Genomic DNA, 21,281 nt, shown 5'->3' with positions numbered 1-21,281 from the left:
TCAGTTTCCTAAATACATTAACTGTGTGTAACAAGGATTTAGAAAAGATTCTCTCTCACACGGTCATTTGGACCTCTCCCACAATGACGTAAAGATGTCTGTACATGTACATGTATATATATATATACACACATATATATATCTCCACAAGTCACTGCCAACTAGCATTGAAGACTTAACCAACAACTCAGGACCAATAAAGAAGAGGGAGGGAAAAAAGGCACTTGAGTGTTTGTTTTCATATGCCTGTAAGACACCTAATTTTCAGGGTAAAGTTGCAAGTGACAGCCAAGGAGACTCTGCACTTGAACCTATGAAAACTTCCAATAAATAACATCCTTTCCTTCTACAGGAATTTCTTCTAAATCCTCATTAATTGTCCTGATTTATTATGATTTTCCATGTGAAATTCTCATAGCAGAACATGTTTCCCTCAGGTGTCATAGGTCCCAATCAGGTAAGGTAAGGCCTCTGCTGCAGGAATGAAAACAAGTGTCACCTCACATGGTGATTTTGGTGGGTTTTCTTTTCTTTTTTTTTTCAAAGGCAAGACAAAAATCATATTGGAGTGAAAGTAAAAGCCAAAGCAGGACTAAAGGAATGAAGCAGATCTTGTGAAGAAGGCCACAGCACTGTGCAGCTCTCACTGACCTGGTTGCTCTCTGGCACCGCAGAGGCAAGTCACAAAAAAGCTGTGCACACAATGAACAACATCAGCTTCATGCACCTCTTATGTGGTAAAAATTGCACCATCACCCCCAAGCACACCAAAGCAAGATCTCAAATGCAAAACTAGCAGCTCCTCCTTGGTGATGGAGTGCAGGAGCTATCACCTGTGGCCCAGGGAATGGAATCTGCTAGGTAGGTAGGTATGTTTGTTTGTTTTATTTCCAGTTTCCTAAAAGTAGCATTTTAATATTTTAGTATTTCCAGTACCTCTGCAAATGTTCCCCTGTACAGTCTGTACTCTGCAGCACTGGGATGTGGTGCTCCTGCATGGAGAAAGTTAGAAACTCAGTGCAAGCAAAGGATGAATTTTATTCACCCTCCGGTAACATTATAGATCTCTCTTGCTGATTTACAGTTCCGTATATTGATACACCACGCACTTCAGGCGCGACAGTGCCATCACTGAAATCAATTATGTCAATGCAAAATTCAGAGGAAACAAAGTGGTAACTAGGACAGGGAAGAAAAGGCAATTGAAATCCTAAAAGCAGCACCTCAGGGAGTTAAAGCCTGCAGAACCAACCCTAATGCACAAATTTGGGCAACACAGGCACCTTTGGCTGCATGGTCTTGAGGGTTTCAGTGACCTTTTTGATAAAAATGGCCCTGTGCATGCAGCAGCCTAGATGTTAACACAGAGGCAGGTTCTCCAAATCTGAGCCTAAGCATTCAGGCTGGGTGCCCCAGCCCCCTCTTTCAGGAAGCTGGTCTTTCCCCATGCCCTCGACATCTCAAATCGTGAAAATGGAAATTATTTGAATTATTTTCCTTCCTGCTTCTCGCACATATGTTTAAAGCATTACAAAAGCAGTTAACAAAGACTGTCACTGCTGAAGGAGATAAAGGGGGCTCATTTTGTTACCTTTCAGTTGTAGTGGGTTTTTATTTACTTGCAGCCTGTATTAAGTGACAGAATATAAAATAACTTTTCTTTCCTGCAAGTTCACTCCAGCAGCTGATACAAGGAGCGTTCATTATACCACACCAGCCGCTCTGAACACACCCGGCTTGCGCTGATACGTGACCGTATACCCCCGTAACCAAACACGCACAGGCAAATTTTGACAACGAATCCTCCGCCTCTTCCGCAGCGTTCCCTCTGTGGACCACTGCAAGCACCACCTACCACCAGGAGCTGTCCCCCACCATGCCGGCACACTAAACACGCCCAGCAGCTCCGGCTTGCAGAGGAGGCCGCCTGTGGGCTCACGCACACGCCACAGACACAGTCTTTCCGCGAACTTCACTTTTCTCCCTCCAGAAACCAGCCGAGTCCCAAAAAAGCCCTTCTTCCATCCAAAAAGCTGTGTGCTCCAGGTGAGGCTCGAACTCACAACCTCGGCATTGCTCGGCTATAGTACTGCTGTATAAGTACCGCGCGCTAACCGATTGCGCCACTGGAGCCCTGCTAGTGAGCCCTGCCGAACTCTTTATCAAGGTCTGGCCGAGCCTCGGCGAGGGCACACTCCTTTCAATTCTGTGAGTATCCAATGCAGAGCAGCAATGACTCTGGACCTCCCCAAAACCCTATCAGGGCCGCGTTTCCCTCTTTAACAGCAGGACGGAAAGGAATCTAGAGAGAGCTTCCGCAGTACCCGAGAAAAGCCCTCCCACCCGCGTCTCCCTGACGGGCAGCCTTGGCAGCACGATGGCGGCACGGAGAGCCCTGCCCAGGCCGCCAAGCGGGCGGGCCCTGCCGCACGGGTCGGGCCGACAGCGGTGCCCGGGGCCGGCCCTGCGCAGCCCGCGGTGTGGGCTCAGTGTGGCTGCAGATGGCGGGTGGGTCGCGACAGCCCCCTGCCTCCCCGCTGATCCTGGGCATTGCTGTCAGCGAGAGCGGCCTCCGCAGCTCCGTACTCCGGAAACGAGGCAGAAGGGCCCCGGATCGGGCCGCGGGTCGTGCGACCTCAAACCTCCGCACGGCCTTTGCGGAAATGCACTACCTGCTAGGTCAGCACCCGGCTGACCTGTTCAGGTGTGAGACAGAGAGCAGAGCAACTAGTTACTGCCACTAAATTAAATTATTACGGTATCAGTAGCTGCACACTCTAGGACTCTGCAGTCTGCTTGTTCCTCAGCCACACTTTGGTGCCTTAACCCATTCAATGTACACGCTGCACGTTAAAAGGAATCATGTTACTTTTGGAATGATAGTTAATAGAAATAACAAAAAATATTGAGGTTTATTGCATATGGATAATTCGTGTTCTGCTGTTGGTGCAATTAGTGTGGGTATTATTTAGAGTATTCTTATATATGATTGATAGGTGAAGTGAGATGCAAGTGCTGTACCTGGCCATTGAGGAAGGTGCCTGGTATGGAGAAAAAGAGAAAATCGACAGTGCATTTCTTAGAAAAATTTTCCATCATTACACATCCTGGCCTGCATCAAGAACAGTGTGGCCAGCAGGAGCAGGGACCTCATTGTGCCCGGTACTCCACACTGGTTAGGCCACACCTTGAGTACTGTGTCCAGTTCTGAGCCCCTCAATTTAAGAAGGATATTGAGACTCTTGTACGTGTCCAGAGAAGGGCAACGAAGCGGGGGAGGGGTTTGGAGCACAGCCCTGTGAGGAGAGGCTGAGGGAGCTGGGGTTGCTTAGCCTGGAGAAGAGGAGGCTCAGGGGAGACCTTATTCCTCTCTACAACTACCTGAAGGGAGGTTGTAGCCAGGTGGGGGTTGGTCTCTTCTCCCAGGCAACCAGCACCAGAACAAGAGGACACAGTCTCAAACTGCATCAGGGCAAGTTTAGGCTGGAGGTGAGGAGAAAGGTCTTCACAGAGTTGTTGCCCATTGGGATGTGCTGCCCAGGGAGGTGGTGGAGTCACTGTCTCTGGACTTGTTCAGAAGTGGATTGGAAGTGGCACTTGAAGCTATGGTTTAGTTAGTCATGATGTCTGTGGTGACAGGTTGGACTTGATTTTTGAGGTCTTTTCCAACCTTATTGATTCTATGATTCTAAGTTTAGTTGTCATACCAGAACACAGCAGCTGCCTGCATTATCCTTAGCAGCATGTCATTGCAGTAGAAAATAACCTATTCTCTACCACACCAAGATCGCTGTGAACATACCTTCATCCAAACAAGTGTCTTTCTGGCAATTACAAGCATCTCAGAAAGAATCAAAACTGAGGCAAGCTCTTTATTGCAGATTTAACATTAGACTTATGCAAGAGAGGGGACTCAGTCTAATTTTGCTTTTTATATAGATGGTAATCACTGCCTATTGTATTTAAATCAGCTGTCCTATAAAGGTAACGGCAATAATGGCAACGATTCGAACAGTTTTCATGGCATCTTTTAACTCCTTTATTGTGCTATGTGATTCACTTCTGTGCTCACAGAGACTGAGGCCTTGGTAATATATTTATGAGTATATTTATCAGTGAAATTTGGCTACACCAATAAGTTTGTGGGAGCATTACTTGTTTCTAAGTAGTAGGTTTGTTATTGAGTTGAATTTTTGTTTTCATCAACTACATGGGGTCTTTAATAGAGTTTTTTCTAATAGTACTTAAATAGTACTTTGTTTTCAAAGAACAAAAAAGTACAGAACTGACCAAAACCAGGAAGTGTGTTCAAACAGATGAAATGGGTTATTTAATCATTTTTCTGTCTTCCTATTTCCATTTCTGTACAATATTAGGGGAAAAAAAATAGAAAGATGCAAAACAGAAATCAAAGCCGTGCTAATGCTGCAGAAAGTTACTTGCTTGCTGCTGCTAGCAGGAATACCTTCATCTTAGCTCTGTTATTTTAACACCAATGTAGATAAATCAATCTCTATACTGCACTAGGACAGAAAGGCAAAGTTGACATGAAACTAAAAGGATTTTGTCCTTGAGTGGATGGGGAAGATTTTTTCAGAATACTTCTTAGTACTAAATATGACAAAAACCCAAACAAACGAACAAAATCCAAGGCTTAAGAGCCTATTTTCACAATGCTGTTTGCTTTCAAGAGTAGAATGGGCAGAGTGAAGCCATGAGCATCCATGTTTGCTGGCTTTATGATGTTTCCATCTCCTCTTGCCAGGGATTTTAAACCATTCTAGGTCTTTATCATCAGTTCTTTAGGAGAAAAAGTAAAATAAAAAAATGGGGAGTAACAGAAAAATGACCAAGTATATTTAATACAAGTAAAAATCCCTACCAACAAACCTGATTACCTTATCACCAGGAACACAATATTTAGCGTAAGTGATTTTCATTAACATATCCTGCTTGCTGCACATCAGATAATAAATTTAAGTCTGCAACAGGTTCGGTGGTTGAGGTAAGTAATGAAATAGAGAAGGTGCTGTCCTAAACTCATTTTTTCCCACTACTACCTTTTCCCTGCACCCTCAATCCAAACAATGGATTATTTTTGTGTAGCAGTTTTGTGCTTCAGTAGTCTTGTGCTTCTCTGGCAGCAGAAACTGATAAATGGGGTCCTTATCTTTGCATAAAGGGAAGGATCTGAGCTGAAAATAAGAGCAGAAATCTCAGCTGCTAGAACAGGAGTTGACGGATGTCAAGAGTCACTGCAAAGCAGAGTAGTAAGAAAAATCCAGGCCCCAGTCAGATGTACGTATTTACTTGAGTCGCACAGAGACTGCAACACTGGCTTTTATCCTCGCCTCTCCAATACACTTCACAGAAATCAGATTTTATGCTCCAGTACTTCCAGGTCATTGAAACTATTTCTTAGCCCTCCTCCTAGAACAAACAAACAAACAAAAAAACCCACAAACAAAAACCCCCAACCAACCAAAAACACCCCCCACAAACAAATAAAAAACCAAAAAGAAACAAAATCGTAAGCAATGTTCCCTTGTGCCTGTTGTATGCATGAAGAGACCATTAGCTGCATTTTTTTAATCCTTTTCAGAAGATTGCAGAAAATGCTACCTCATGATAATGACCTCTGTTTCATACTAATGATGAATTCTGTAAGTAAACTTTTTTTTCCTGCCCTGAGTAGGTCTCAGTGAGGTTTTCATAGCCACAAAATGGATTTATGAGCCTGTGATGGTATTCTCCGCAGGTAATAGTACCTTGTATTCTGCCTAGTGGAAGAAACTAGAGACTAGAGTAGGGGTTGCAGTGACCAGCCCTGCAGTTTAAACTGGCACACTAATACTGTGGTGAATAAGGCCTGGCACCATCAGTTCCAGGATCTGTGAGTTTTTTCTGTCTGTGACTTTGTACAGTCCCTTGTTTTTCATGCCCAGCAAATGGAGTCCTGCTCTGCAGCACGTGTTACTAATGATGAAGTAGAGCTTTACAAACAGTGGTCATTAAAATAAAGTGTCCTGCCAGGCTGGGTCACAAACCTCTAAACAAAAGTGCATTTAAAATAGCAGATCTCTTTTCCATTGCAGCTAAATAATGTGTCAGTAGCCTGTCATAGCACTGATAGGTTCCTGTCTGTAGGTTCAAAAACAGTCTAATGACTTTCATGTACTAAATAAATAATGTGGTGGTTTTTTCTTCTTTTTGTAATAGAGTTAAATAATAATTACATTGGGGTTATTTAAGAGGAAACTATTGCCAGTCTCGTTGTGGTTGTACTAATACAGCAGAACATGGTATTGGTGCAAACTCAGATTGGAAGATAATAATGGTATAAGGTAAAGACCTCCCAAATTCATGCTGTTCCAGTGTGCTGACTCTACAGTCCAGCAGCTGTACATGCAAGCCATGAAGGATGTATGTCTCTTTAAATCTTAGCCTGACCTTATACCCATGCACATTCACCCTCTAAGCACAATGTATAATCAGAAGATGAAGCTGTATGTAGCAATTGAAATGTGCTAAGATCTTGTAATGTCTTGGAGTTTTTAGTTTACCACCCATTTAATGTAATTCAAGTCTGAAAATGAGTTTATATACATTTTCCTATTTTAAAATGGCTGCAGTGGGGAACAGAGTGAGCAATCCTGTGGGAATTGTGTAGATGTTGAACTGAAACTAGCAGAGGAATAAAGACAAATACACATCTGTGATGCCTGGTAATTCTTAGTTCCTTGTTTGCCTGATAATTTGATGACAATGTGCTGCTGTTTCCCAAAGGGCATCACAGAATCAGATTCAGCTCTCCAGCAAGCCCTTCTACAACACTGGCAAAGAGTGCATCATATTGCAATGAATGCTTAAGAACAGATGCTCTCGGTCTTACAAATGCAAGAGACATCTTTGTTATTTGGCGGAAGAGAATCCAAATATCTTCAAACATACATCTCCAAATGTTCAGCTTAAAAAGATTGAGGGGAGGTGATGAAAAGGAAATGGATCTCTATTACTAAGCCTGAAATATCTGTATATAGTTATGCACGTATAAAAATACTTTAAATACATTATATGTAACTAAACTTTGAACAACTGCTCTCTAGCTGCATTTAAATTTGAAATCTGTTTCTATAGTAGACTTGAAGGGTATTGTGGTGGGTTGAAACTACCTCCCAACATAAAATTGCCAGACTAGCTCAGTTAGAAAGCAAATGAAGCTGTACTTACAAGCAAAACTACAATCTAAATGTGAAATGTAATGAACTCTTAGCAGTGGATCACTCGGCTCAACGAAGAAGGCAGCTGGCTGTGAGAATTGGTGTGAATTGCAGGACCCACTGATCATCAATGCTTCAAATGCATTTGCAGCCCTAGTTTCCTCCTGGGGCTACACCTGTTGGAGCATCACTTTATCTGCCAGAGCGAGGAAGCTGGAAAGAGTGTGAGTTAGTGTACAAAACTTAACTTTATGGTAGATACCTGTCCAATGGGATTATTGAGACACTTGAACATGTCCAGAGAAGGGCAATGAGGCTGGGGAGAGGCCTCAAGCACAAGCCCTACAAGGAGAGGCTGAGGGAGCTAGGGTTGTTTATCCTGGAGGAGGCTTAGAGGAGACCTTATTGCTGTCTACAACTACATGAAGGGTGGTTGTAGCCAGGAGGGGGTTGGTCTCTTCTCCCAGGCAACCAGCACCAGAACAAGAGGACACAGTCTCAAGCTGTGCCAGGGGAAGTTTAGGCTTGAGGTGAGGAGAAAGTTCTTCACAGAGAGAGTTCTTAGCCATTGGAATGTGCTGCCCAGGGAGGTGGTGGAGTCACTGTCCCTGGAGGTGTTCAAGAGGGGATTGGAATTGGCACTTGGTGCCATGGTCTAGTAGTCATGAGGTGTTGGGTGACAGGTTGGACTTGATGATCTTTGTGGTCTTTTCCAACCTTATTGATTCTATGATTCTATGATTTAGAATTTGTCATTATCCAATGGTAATTTATTTACATTCTACCACTTGCTGTTCAAGATCTGTGGAAAATTTTCAAGGTGCATCCTAAAACTACCACAGGTATGGATACCCAAGTCTTGCCTACTTTTCTAACTCTGAGTTAACTGTCTGTGTAAAAAGGCAGTGTTTGTAGGGAGGTAACATACACCAGTAGAGAGAAATAAGAAATCTCCTGCATACAGAATCAGTCTCCAGTATGAAAATATATATTTTAAAAACACTGGTCAATGATTAGCTAAGCTGCTGGAACATTAGTACTCTTCACAAAGTAACCTTTGGCTGATGGACCTGTCCCCTTTGACACCAAATCCTGAAGACACCTCTTCTACCAACCAATCCCCTGAGCTCTGGGGATGGAATCATACGCAGTTTGCACAAAGAAAGAGCACTCCACAAAGTCCAGAATCTCTGACAAGAGTTTCATAGCTGGTGGACCATGGAGCTTCTTGTAAATGTAGGAAAATGGATAGAAGAAAACAAATCTTCCTTTTTGCCACCTGTGTGCAATAAGCTTATGTAAGTAAATCAAGACCTTTTTATTTATTATTTTTTACCCAGTTCTTACGTTCCTAGTGATAAGAGGAAGCTGCTAAAATGCATATATGGTAAAGATTAGTAAGGAACTGTAGTTGCTCTTACACTGCAGCCAGTCAGACTGCTGTTTTGAAGAACAGAAAGTGATTGAAATCTGTTTTGCAAGAACTCATCAAAAGCTGTAAAGATCAACTTGAATACAGGATATATTTTTCTTGTAGGCAATTAAACTGAGTTAAGGGAATTTGTGTCAATCCCTGTGACAATAAATTCACAGAAATCAGAGGAGATGACGTCCACAAATAATAAGATTTAGCTAGCAGGTTAGTGCTACCAAATTACAACCTGGAACCTGGAACTTGCTAGAGCTGCTGAGAGCCATTCCAACTTTGCAGAGGAGCCAAAGCTGCAGGACAAATCAAAACTGGTGGGACATACCACTGAAAGATAAGGAGGAAAGGAAAAGAGGGGCCGGGGCACCGAAGAAGCAGGTGTCCAGGGCATTTCCAAACCTATGAAGGCAGGGTAGGGAGACTGAAGAGGCAGCTTTCCATCCTTATGATTTTCCTTCTTAGCAATGAAACTATATTAATCACACAGCTTTATGTAGCAAACAAACGTACTGAAGTTCCTGCTGGTATTTCATATCTGAAAAAGTTTGTTGGTGTCATTAGGTAATGTTTAATGATAGGAATGACTAACCCATAGTAGCCTGTTTATTATGTAAAACCCAACTAAAGGCCTAGAGTAGCAAAATTAATGGTAGATTTGTCAAACAAAAAGTTAAGCAACAGTGATTTTTAGAGCAGAATTTCCACTTTTAGTTATTGAACTATTACTGAAGCTGTATGTGTTTCTGTAAAAAAAAACCAAACTCATCTTTACATTAGGTTACAAAATACTCACAGATTGCCTTTCTCTTATTTCACTCTCCAGGGTTGATTTTAATTGATTCCATTAATTTCTAGCTGTATTGTTATTGGTTTGGTCTTCCTACCCTTCCTTGTGTTCAGTAATACACAAGAATTACAGTGCATTCTTGAAAACAAACCTGCATGGTGCAAGCAGTTCTGATTTTGATTCCTTATTTTAGGATACAGGCATGCAGCCAAGTGCTATAATGTATATAGCTTCCTATGGTGAATATAGTCAGTTTAAGAATTGTAGGTAATTTAATTCTGTGGACTTCTATTTCGCCAATGATTTGTCACTGTTGCTTGTTATTTCTGCTTTACTATTCCCTACTGTGTTGTTCATTATCATTTAAATACTCTTAAAGGCAAACATGATAATAGTAGCAGATCAAATATATATGGTCAGCTATTCAGAACAGCTTCACCTCAATTCTGAGGTGCTAACACAGAGCCACATTATTCTTCCCTGTGGTGCAGGGGAGCGTGGCTCTGATGGTTCTACCTACCAGGATCCCCTGTTAGCCCATGCATTACCCAGAATCTTCTGAAAGTAGAGGTCATGATACCTCGACACACATACCAACATGAATTTAAGAATACATTTTGAATCACAGCTAACAGGCATGATTTACAGGTGGGATTTTTAGCGAATGAAACCCTGCTACCTTACCTCTTTGTTAGTGTAAGTGGATTGATACGATAGCTGTTCTTCGTGACAGCTGAGAGAAGTGCTCATCTGGGCTCTTGAAAGTGGCAGAATTAAGACAAAGGACCTGAATATCCTTTTCTGAATTAACCACAGCCCCAACGAAACCACTGTAATGTTGTTCTACCTTAGCAAAACCAGCATAAATAGAAGTTAGTTGGTAATTCTACCAACGGGGGGAGGAGGGGAGGGGGAGGATAGGGCGTAGGGGATAGAAGGGGAAAGGAAGTTCATTTTAACCTTTATTAACCTTTAAAAGTGTTTTAATTTTACAGAATCCTGATCTAATCAGCTCAGGTTGAAAAGACCTTTTTTTGTCTTTCCTCTTATGTAGCATTCACTATATTTACAGTTCAAAGCTCTTTCCACAGTTGGTAACTATCGTTGTCCTCTCTTCATAGTTGGAGGCACTGAAACACCAGGAGGGAGGTAGTTGGCCTCAGGTCACCCGGCAGAGCAGTGGTAGAGTGGAGAGATGCAGAGAGGTCTTCTGAGTTCTCATTCTGGATGTTGCTTGTCACTCAGCATTGTTTCTTGTCACTCAGCATTGTTTCATTGACTCACTGTCCCCAAAGAATTAAAACCCACTTACATAAAGTACAGAGTATCATGAGTGCTGTTACCTTCAAAATCTCACTCTCTTTTCTAGGCATCGCCATCAACTAAATGTGATGTTTGTTGGAGGGCCAAATGAAAGGAAGGATTATCATATTGAAGAAGGAGAAGAGGTAACCTGTAGGATGTTTATGTTTTGCTGATTTACTTGATCAATAATGATGAAAATGCAGCTACTTTTGAAGGTACAGCTACAGGTTATCAATGCCAGACTCAGCACCATTGTATGTATTAGATCCGTTCAAAGACATAAACAGAAGCATTCACAGGAACCACACACCATCTGTATGTTTCCTTTGAAACAGGCACATGAGGTCAGATCTATTTTGCTATAATTAATTTCCAACAGGAAACTAGAGAAAGCATTCTGACACATCAAAATGTCTCATTTCAATATTTTGGAACAAAGCTTTGGAAAGGTAATGATACAATTTTTTTAACTGCTATTTTATTGCAGGACATTGATCTGTAGCTCAAAATAACTTTGAATTTTGAAAATCAAAATTAAATATTTTGGCTTCAAAATACATTTTTCTGAGCTTTGTGAAAATATCATCAAAATCAGCTTTCATTCAGGTTTGGAAGATTAAAGGTCAGAGTCTCCACATACTTTTCAAATCAGTCCCTTTTCTGCATATCTTCTGCATCAAAAACAGCTGTCCTTTTGCTTTGAGTTGTGAGCAGCAATTGTGCCAAGTGCAGAATATGAGAAGCAAGAGCAAAACATGTCAAACTTGTAACAATTTACACCTACTGTTTTTTACTGCCTTTTGCATGGAATAGTTTGTTTGGCCTGAGGACTCTTCTGAATCAAAGGTATCACCGTCTCTGGAGGAACCCTAAGGGAAAGGGGGCACTAGACACCTTTCAGCAAGGCTTTCAGGATGGAGTGCAATTTGCCGTGCTTCCCAGCAGAGGAATTTAATTTCACACAATTACAGCAAAATGTTACACACCATTGGAAACCCAAGCCTAAGCATCTACATGATTCAAGGCAAAAGTGAGTCAAGTTCAAGAAATCATTTTAAAAATAAAAAAATGATTAGTGAATCATTTCTCACAAAACCAACCCAAATATTTCACAACAGCCTTGATTAATTTTCAGTTATGATGGTGTCATGCAGATGTTTGTAGTCAGCCTCTGTGACCTGCCCTAGGTGATCCTGCTTTGGACCCAATGATCTTCAAAGGTCCCTTCCAACCCCTATCATTCAGTGATTCTATGATGCTGCCTTACCACTGACCCTTGCTTCCTTTGGGCTGCCACCACAGTCTCACAGCTCTCCCATGGCTGTAGGCAGAGGTCCATCTGACCTGTATATGTCCCTTCTCTGCATAGAAGGAACCTCTGGCAGCATCCAGGACCATGCTGTCAGGTTGCATGGGCTGGGAAGGAGGCAAGCCAGGTCTCAAGGCAGTCTGTGTGCAGTGATAGTTGCTAGCCAGAAGAATTTATCATCCACCACATGTCCTACTTGATGGGAGGCTAGCAAACGTGACATCCATCTACAAGAAGGGCCAAAAAGGATAATCCAGGGAACTACAGGCCTGTCAGTCTGACCTCAGTGCCAGGAAAGGTTACGGAGCAGGTCATCCTGAGTGCCATGACATGGCACTTAGCAGACAGCCAGGCAATAAGGCCCAGTCAGCATGGATTTATGAAAGGCAGATCCTGCCTGCCTAATCTGATCTCCTATAATAAGGTGACCTCCCTAGTGGATGAGGGAAGGGCTGCAGTCTTTGTCCATGTGGACTTTAGTAAAGCCATTGATGCTGTCTCCCACAGCATTCACCTTCAGAAAGTCATGGCACATGGCTTGGATAAGTGCACTCGAGGCCGGGTCCAAAGAGTAGTGGAGAATGGAGCTAAATCTGACTGGCAACCAGTCACTAGTGGTGTCCCCCAGGGTTCAGTCCTGGGGCCCGTCCTCTTTAGCATCTTTATGAATGATCTGGATGAGAGGACTGAGTGCACCCTCAGTATGTTTACACGTGACAGCAAGCTGTGTGGCTGTGTCACTCTGCTAGAGAGCAAGGAAGCTTTACAACAGGATCTGGACAGGTTGTAACAGTGGGCCAAGGCTAATTGTATAAAGTTCAACAAGGCCAAAGTTCCAGGTCCTCCTAGGTCACAACAGCCCCATGGTAAGGTACAGTATTGGTTGACAGTTGACTGAATGTGAGTCAGCAGTGTGCCCAGGTGGCCAAGAAATGGCATCCTGGCTTGTATTAGAAACACTGTGGCTAACAGGAACAGGGAGGGGATCATCCCCCTGTACTTAGCACTGGAGAGGCCACACCTTCAGCATTGTGTTCAGTTCTGGGCCCCTCACCCAAGAGGGAGCTGGGGTTGTTCAGTCTGGGTTGGACTGGATGATCTTTGAGGTCTCTTCCAACCAGATGCATTGTGTGATTCTGTGAAAAGGAAATTCTAGAGATACTTAGGTGGGAAAGCAGAATGTGCTTTTGTCAATGTGACTACATCCCTGGGAAAGGAGCAATCATATCTATAGTATGACTGCTGAGAAAGCCCTGTACACTGCTGTTATGATATTTTGCTAAGTGTTATATGTTAGATATATGTCAGATTAAAAAGAAAAAAAAGTGTGGGAATTTTGTTAGATCCTTTTTTTTTTCACTGCAGAAGAACTGAGAGACAGAGAATATACTAGCAAAAGGCCATATTCCTAAATTAGATTTGGGATAAAAAACCAAAACATAACAAAACCAAACAAACAAACAACCTGGTTTCAGCTCATTGTCTTGGCAGGCAAAAGGTCTTTTGTAGTTCTGAGTGCTAATTCGAAAGACCAGGCATATTGTTATGAAGCAAAATCATGAGTGGAGAACCCCACAGGCCCTTTACACAACTTTAAGGTGATGCTATTCTACTAGAATTATTCTGACAGCAATGAAGTGTTAGATTGAAAGAAAAAAAAAAGTTAAATATAGGATTGTTCACGCATTATTTGATGCCTGTTATGACACAGTTTATAGTGTGTCCTGTGGCACAGCTGGAACTTGCCAACTTAACAGCAAGGCATTTACATGAAGAGATAAGGGCTTAGAAGCATCCTTTTGCAGGTATATCAGGAAGATCAGTTCTGGTGACACAGTTCTGCCTAAATACATGCAAAACAGAGACGTGATCTGGACTGTCAGTGCTTTTTGGGACTGTCTCCTTAATATATAGGAGTCTTATATCACAGTCTTGCACAATTTTTTTCCTATCCTCAACAAGCAAGAATTGAATAAATATGTAACTCAATGTTTTCTTACTTCTTAGTTTTCTCTATACAGAATCACACAGAATCACTAAGGTTGGAAGAGACCTCAAAGATCACTAAGTCCAATCTGTCACCACAGACCTCATGACTAAACCATGGCACCAAGTGCCACGTCCAATCCCCTCTTGAACACCTCCAGGGATGGTGACTCCACCACCTCCCTGGGCAACATATTCCAATGGCTAACAACTCTCTCAGTGAAGAACTTACTTCTCACCTCGAGCCTAAACTTCCCCTGGTGCAGCTTGAGACTGTGTCCTCTTGTTCTGGTGCTGCTTGCCTGGGAGAAGAGAGCAACCCCCACCTGGCTACAACCTCCCTTCAGGTAGTTGTAGACAGCAAGAAGGTCTCCCCTGAGCCTCCTCTTCTCCAGGCTAAGCAACCTCAGCTCCCTCAGCCTCTCCTCATAGGGCTTGTGCTCGAGGCCTCTCCCCAGCCTCATTGCCCTTCTCTGGACACGTTCAAGTGTCTCAATGTCCTTCTTAAACTGAAGGGCCCAGAACTGGACACAGGACTCAAGGTGTGGCCTAAGCAGTGTGGAATACAGGGGCAGAATGACTTCCCTGCTCCTGCTGACCACTCTATTCCTGATGCATGCCAGGATGCCATTGGCCTTCTTGGCCACTTGGGCACACTGCTGGCTCATGTTCAGGCAGCTGTGTACTGTTCTTCCTTCTTAATTTCCCATGCACTACTTACTTGTCATCCTTCTGCACAGAAGTATTTCCCCATACCTGAGACATTGTTTTTCATTGGACAGGTTTTATAAAGAACCAAATGAAGCTGCAGCTCACAAGAGAGAAACTGTTCACAGTCTTTGGTGTGACTTTATCACTATGTTATAATAATGACTTTTTAAATCTGTTGTCATGTGTGTCACACACACCCCATTTGTCTCATGCAAACTCTTTGAATATGTTAAAAGAAACAAAGGTCCTGTTACAAAGCAATGATCCTTTTGCATCAGAGATTATGTCTCCAGAAACAAGTTTGCTGCATGAAAGTGTTGGGATGAGTTTTGGCTAGCATTCAGGTTTCACATGTAAACGAACAGAGGGAAAAAAAACAAACAAACAAAAAACCCAAACCAAACCAAAATATCAACCCCCTCCACAGCATAGTTTTATTTACTCATCTGTTTGCCTTCCAGACTTCTGATAGCTGAAAAACCTTGTGATGAGAGACACAGAAAATTGTTTCTCTATTCTCAGATCGATCAGTCACCACTGAAGTCTGGGGAACACCCAGGCTCTACTTCCACATCAGAATTTGATTTGCTCTGCAAATTAATTTAGTATTTAGCAATCTGACAAGCAATACAAGCCAGATATGCCAAGTCAGAGCCCAATCCCAGAAGTTGCCAAGCATTGCCAAAGTAGTCAATACTACTTTGTGCATTGCAAATTGTAGGTTGCTCCAGAAGACTGTAAAGAAACTCTCAGCTGCAAAAGCCCTCACAGAGCTCTGGGCATCTAGGAAAGTTTGATATTAACTGTGGTTCTGGATTAAACTACATAGATTGCTGTACATAAAAATGATTTGGGTTTTAATTGGCCTATACAAAGCCTATTAGAAATACTGTATCATTTCCCATGTATGTACTTCCTTCTTTAATTGCTAGGATACACACACCTGGATGAAGAAGCATTACAGCTCTCACCACATTACTGTGGTGGGATTGTTATCATTCTTTTTGAGGCAGTATCTACCCGTTCTACGACTCTGTTGAAATGAATATTTATCAAGACAAGCAGCTTCAGTGTTTCCACTAATGGGAACAGTGAACTTTCACCTCTCTGCATCTCCACCTATTGTCTCTAAAAATGCCTATTTTATTTTTTCATGTATCTCCATAACTGAACAAAATACATCTTCCAAGAATTGACAGTGATTCAGCAGTGGTCAGTGCTGCCTTTCATAGCAGCTTTATACAATACTGTCAGGTTTGAAGCATGATCAAAAAGGATGAAGCAGACTAAGGAGAGTGTAATTCTCCTGCAGTAAAGAGAATTTAAGGAAAAGTAAACCAAACTCTGTCTTAAGAGGCATTCAGTTTAGTTTTTGTAGGTGTAATTGCAATTTTAATTATTATATTAGACAATGTTACGAAAAAATGTAAATGATTTTTCAATGGAAGATGCAACATAGCAAGCAGGAAACAAGGTAAAAGTCTGGATTTTCCCAGAAGGTAGGAAAAGGTTAGGTTTGCCCAGAAGGCAAAGCTTCATCAGATTAAAATAATAAATGGGGGTGGGGGGGGGGGGAAGGGGTGGGCAAAAAGGCAGTATATTGCTGTATTGCCAAACTGTCCTGTGAAATGGGCATGAATTGTAACTCACTGATATTAAACAGTTGACAGTTTTCTTGCTAAATGTTCAAGGTATAATGTAAGCACAGCAGTAGATTCAGTAATTACTGCCACTTGTATTAGTCATAGTTGCATCAGATGATCTATATAGGACTGAACCACTTAGGTATTTTACAAGAAAAGTTTTGAAGAACAGGCCATAATTTACAGTGAAAGGTACTATTTAAATTCAGTCAGAAAAACAAGTTTTATTGACAATGTGTAGCTCACCTCATCCCTCCTTCCCTATTAATTCAAATTTTAGTGTTCAGAATCTTTTCTTATGACTGTGATGCTCAGCTACTGAACTGGATGGCCCCTTTCCCCTTTCCATTGTTTCATTACCAGAAAGTTTGCTTACCTGCATGATTCATGGTCACAAACAGAATAAAACTCAGCCTCTGTTGTCCTTTCCCTCATCTATATGTCCTATGCATGTGTTCAGTAATAGCTCCCTCAGTAGTTGGAAGGACAATAACATTCCAAAGCTCAGCATTTCAAAAAAGGTCTTTCAGTTTCAGCATTACCAGTACCCCATGGCTAATGGCCTGAGTGATAATCCATCACGATCTTAATGGTCTTAGATGAGTCTTCCTTGAAATGAAGGAGAGATCATTTCCCCACTCAAATCACTTTATGTTATACAATTAACAGACAGCCCTGCCCTATATGCTCTGTAACGAGGGCTACTGCAGTGAATGACCAAAGGAAATTACAGGAAAAGCTCACTGGGAGTGCAAGGAGGGAAAGTAGCCTGGCGCTACTTGTTATGTCTTTGGCACAAGGTGAACTTTTCACTCGTATAAGAACTCTCAGCATCTGCTAATTTCCAGCACATCTTCGGCTCTCCCAATTGGTTTATTCACTTGGCAGCATCTTTGTTCTTTCTTATGTTCATAGAAGCGTTTACTGAATTTTTCAGGCACATGTATTAATATTTCAAAAGTCTTTTGGGAATAATCCTGATTTTTTAAAATGATTAAGCCTTTCTAAAGATGGGGAAGGGTTGGTTTATTTTTTTTTAGATACATCAGTGGATACTTCTTTCCCCTATTTACTTTGCATTTTACTAAAACTGTAATTACTTAATATAAGTAAAATTTTCATTAGAACTTTTAATTCAGATGCACTAGCGATTATGTGAATAAATGTTTGCTTTGTAGACATGGCCAACAACACAGAAAGCATATAGAATCTTGGCAGAGAGTAGCAGAAAAGTAAAAGTGACTTCTTGAAGTATTATTGCTCCATATTGTATAGAAAGAGGGAAAATGTGCCCATTTTTCCAGGTCATAGGGAGACCTTAAAGATTATAGCACAGTTCTGCCATGCAACATGAGGCTAGGTCTGAGCATCTCAGAGCTCCCCCTAAAGCTTCTCTGAAAACAGAGCTGTGGAAAGGTTACTGAAGACAGAGTTATGGGTTCGGTGGTTCTGTTCTTATACACGCTTCAAATGTCATCCTTTTGGCTATGCAGTAGGAAGCAGAGCAGCTGTTACTGGTCTTTGAGGGTATCCACAGAAATAAAGCAGAACAACTTCCAAATGGGCAATTACTCCTCAGTGAGAACTCTCTGCTGAAAATGGAAAAAAAAACAAAACCATACCAACAAAACCTGTGCATACATACATGGAGTTTATTTGGAAAAGTGACATTTAATTTGACTGAAGGTAATAGTGAAAGCCCTGCTACATCTGAAAGTAAGTTTTATATACAGTGTAATTAATGGATGTCTGGACCCTAGCATCTCAGCCCTATGAAGAGGAATCCCCAGGAGTAAAGACAGCACAATGGAATTCCACTGTGTTCACAGAACAGCTCTATAAGCAGTTACAGATCTCTTAGGTAGATTGCCAAAGGTATGCAAGGTGTTGGAAATAGTATTTAGTAACATTTAGCCTAGAGAAGAGGAGGCTCAGGGTAGACCTGAAGGGAGCTTGTAGCCAGGTGGGAGTTGGTCTCTTCTCCCAGGCAACCAGCAAAAGAACAAGAGGACACAGTCTCAAGCTATGCCAGGGGAAGTTTAGGCTTGATCTTAGAAGTTCTTCACAGAAAGAGTTATTTGCCATTGGAATGTGCTGCCCAGAGAGGTGGTAGAGTCACCATCACTGGAGCTGTTTAAGAAAAGGCTGGATGAGGCCCTTGGTGCCATGGTCTACTTAGGGTTGAGTGACTGGTTGGACTTGATGATCTTGGAGGTCTCTTCCAGCCTGGTTGATTCTGTGTGATTTTCAAAAGCAACAAAAGCTGGAAGTCTGTTGTTATTTATTGTTGTCATGGTTTGAGACATGGGCATCTTTAAGAAACCACAGTGAAGTTTTGTAAGAGGCTAGAGTCTCCAACACAGTAGGTGGACACAGGAAATTATGTTATTTCATTCCCATAATGCCCTGCATCTCCAATATAAAACTGGCTGCAGAGTCAATCTCAGCAGCTTCTCTTTCCCCTTTTCCCCCCCTTTTCCCTCTCTCTCACCCTTCCGGGCTGGCTCCCTATCTTGCTATGCATGGGAGCTGGGCCTGGAGCAGCCTGGCAGGGGCCCATTGCTGCATCACAGAGAGTTCAGTAATGGGGGTGCAGTGAGGCATACTATGCAGGTGGGTGTTCCAGCCTGGGATGTTTGTCCTGGTTTTGGTGGAGGTTTGTAGAAGCTTTGGAGTAAATAGGTTCGTAGATGACTGTGGCCTATGGATCTCTTTTGCTTTGCTATGCTTTGCACTGTAGAATTGTAGTTTATGAATAGCACTTCCAATTAGACTTCCAGTAATATTCTGTATTCCTATTCGATCCTGTGTGGAGTTTTTTTAACTACTTTGAGGAGTTAGCCTGTCTTGCTCCCTTTTATCCCAAGACAATTGTTAGGAAAAAAAACCCAAACATTTGTCAATATTTGCAATTACAGATTTGATGTATGGATTGGATGTGTGAAAGTATACATGTATCCTGTATATGCAGAATGTGAAGGACAGAATGTTTTGGAGTAGTGCCCTTAATATTTGTTTTGTTTGTTTTTCCTATTCCTTCAGCTTTTTTATCAGATTAAAGGAAATATGTGTTTGAAGATAATTGAAAATGGGAAACAAAAAGACATTGTCATCCAAGAAGGAGAGGTAAAACAGCTGTTTTTCTGTTCTAGTTTTACATGGGTATTTTAAGTGACTATTTTGCAAAGTATTTATACAATTTGTTCCTGATGGGCAGATAGGGCATCAACATGAAAAAAAAAATAATAAGGAAATCTGGGATGCAGTGTAGTGAATTCTGTGGAATGGACAGCAAACTCCAACATCCTGTTGTGACAGTTTAGGCTGTGCCTTTAAGCTAGTAGCTACCGTTGCTGTAAAAAGGAAAACAGGAGTGATAACTCTAAATCAATGTTATTGGTGGATGAGTGGGATGTAGTTTTACAATCTTACATTCTGCTCTCACTCTGTCTCTTTCTTGTGGCATGTCTGCATTGCAAGGGAGTTATCTATGACCTTCAGATAAGCAGAACTAACTTCTTAACAATGCTCTGAGCTAACTAAAAATCCCTCTAAAATCTTTCCTTTTCTCTTCTAATTAACCACAGGAAAAAGGGATGGGAGAGGTTGGGGGGAGGCAAGGAGGAATCCTCCTACGCAAGGACGATTTTCTGTGCTGTTTTCCTTTTGTACATAGTTGTATAATATTGTAAATACTGTGTATTTTGCATATATTCGTTGCATTCCATTATTGCTTGCAAAATACAGCTTCACTTGCTTCGCTGACTGGGCTCAGCCAAGTGTTTGTGAATGTGCGTGGGTTAAACCATCACACCTGTGTTCAACATTTCATTACTTCAACAACAGATAAAAGTCACTCTGAATGTTTAGGATACTCATTCAGATAGTCAGGAATATACTGAGAGGTCTTCTTCCCCTGCATGTCATGGAGTCTGCCATGTGCATTCAGGTGCATCATTCTTTTATTTACACCTTGTTAGATACATACTACCCACTTATCCTAACATGCCATTAAGCAGACTGGTTAGAACTCAGAAAATTAAGAGATTTTCAGCAATCTTTAGTCCTCACAGCTAAGACTTCACAACTATCACAACAAAAGAACATCTTTAAAGGAGTGATTTATGGATAAGATGTATCCAGCTGTGCTCAGTTGCTTTTCTTTATAGTAGTGTGTCATGGTTATTAACAATTAATATTTGAGACAAAAATGATAAAAAGATAATTCTTTATTCATCCAAGAAAAATCCCACCCCAAAATACATACAAAATTTAGGAATTTACTTACAGGTTCTGGGTATTTGGTCGGGAATATTGCTCACAACAGGAAATTATTAATAATTACAAACAATTTAGGGAGTTTGCAAAGTTGGAAAGGTCAAGCCACAAGACAGCTTTTCCCCACTACAGAGCAACAGGTGGAGTCCCAGAAAAGTCTAGGAAAGTAAAGCCAAAAGAACCTAATTTACTCACAAAATCGGTGCCATGAGGATGAAAAATTTCTTGTGGTTTTGGTGGTCCAGGAAACAGCCTCCAGAACTGCAAATTTTTAATCCGCATGCAGATTGCAGGAAACAAAGAGAATCACAGAATGTTAGGGGCTGGAAAGGACCTCAAAAGATCATCTAGTCCAACCCCCCTGCCAGGGCAGAATCACCTATACCAGATCACACTGGAACACATCCAGACGAGGCTTGAATATCTCCAGAGAAGACAACTGCACAATCCCTTTGGGCAGCTTGTTCCAGTGTTCTGTCACCCTCACAGTGAAAAAGTTCTTCCTCATGTTCATATGGAACTTCCTGTGCCTCAACTTCCACCCATTGTCTTTTGTCCTGTCATTGGGCATCACTGGGAAGAACCTGACTCCATATTCTTGGCACTCATGCTT

General features: G+C 41.8%; 1 protein-coding gene and 1 non-coding gene across 2 annotated transcripts in view; one reads left to right on the top strand and one right to left on the bottom strand.

Annotated features, from left to right (window-relative positions):
- The window catches only part of HAAO (3-hydroxyanthranilate 3,4-dioxygenase), a 78,003-nt gene that overhangs the window by 37,589 nt on the left and 19,133 nt on the right, over positions 1–21,281 (top strand). Inside the window, exons 2-4 of the mRNA XM_009905394.2 lie at positions 8,413–8,518; positions 10,806–10,884; positions 19,433–19,516. Of these exons, the coding sequence (XP_009903696.1) occupies positions 8,439–8,518; positions 10,806–10,884; positions 19,433–19,516 (243 nt within the window). The 5' untranslated portion in view covers positions 8,413–8,438. The remainder of the gene's footprint in view (positions 1–8,412; positions 8,519–10,805; positions 10,885–19,432; positions 19,517–21,281) is intronic.
- TRNAI-UAU (transfer RNA isoleucine (anticodon UAU)) lies at positions 2,039–2,133 on the bottom strand. The gene is made up of 2 exons: positions 2,096–2,133; positions 2,039–2,074 (listed from the first exon to the last, which is right to left on the bottom strand). It is a non-coding gene; the product is annotated as a tRNA-Ile (tRNA).

Source organism: Dryobates pubescens, chromosome 16 (genome assembly GCF_014839835.1).
Source record: "Dryobates pubescens isolate bDryPub1 chromosome 16, bDryPub1.pri, whole genome shotgun sequence".
Classification (NCBI taxonomy): Eukaryota; Metazoa; Chordata; class Aves; order Piciformes; family Picidae; genus Dryobates; species Dryobates pubescens.
The sequence above is the reverse complement of the archived record's forward strand: the minus strand, read 5'-3'. Positions and strand labels throughout refer to the sequence as shown.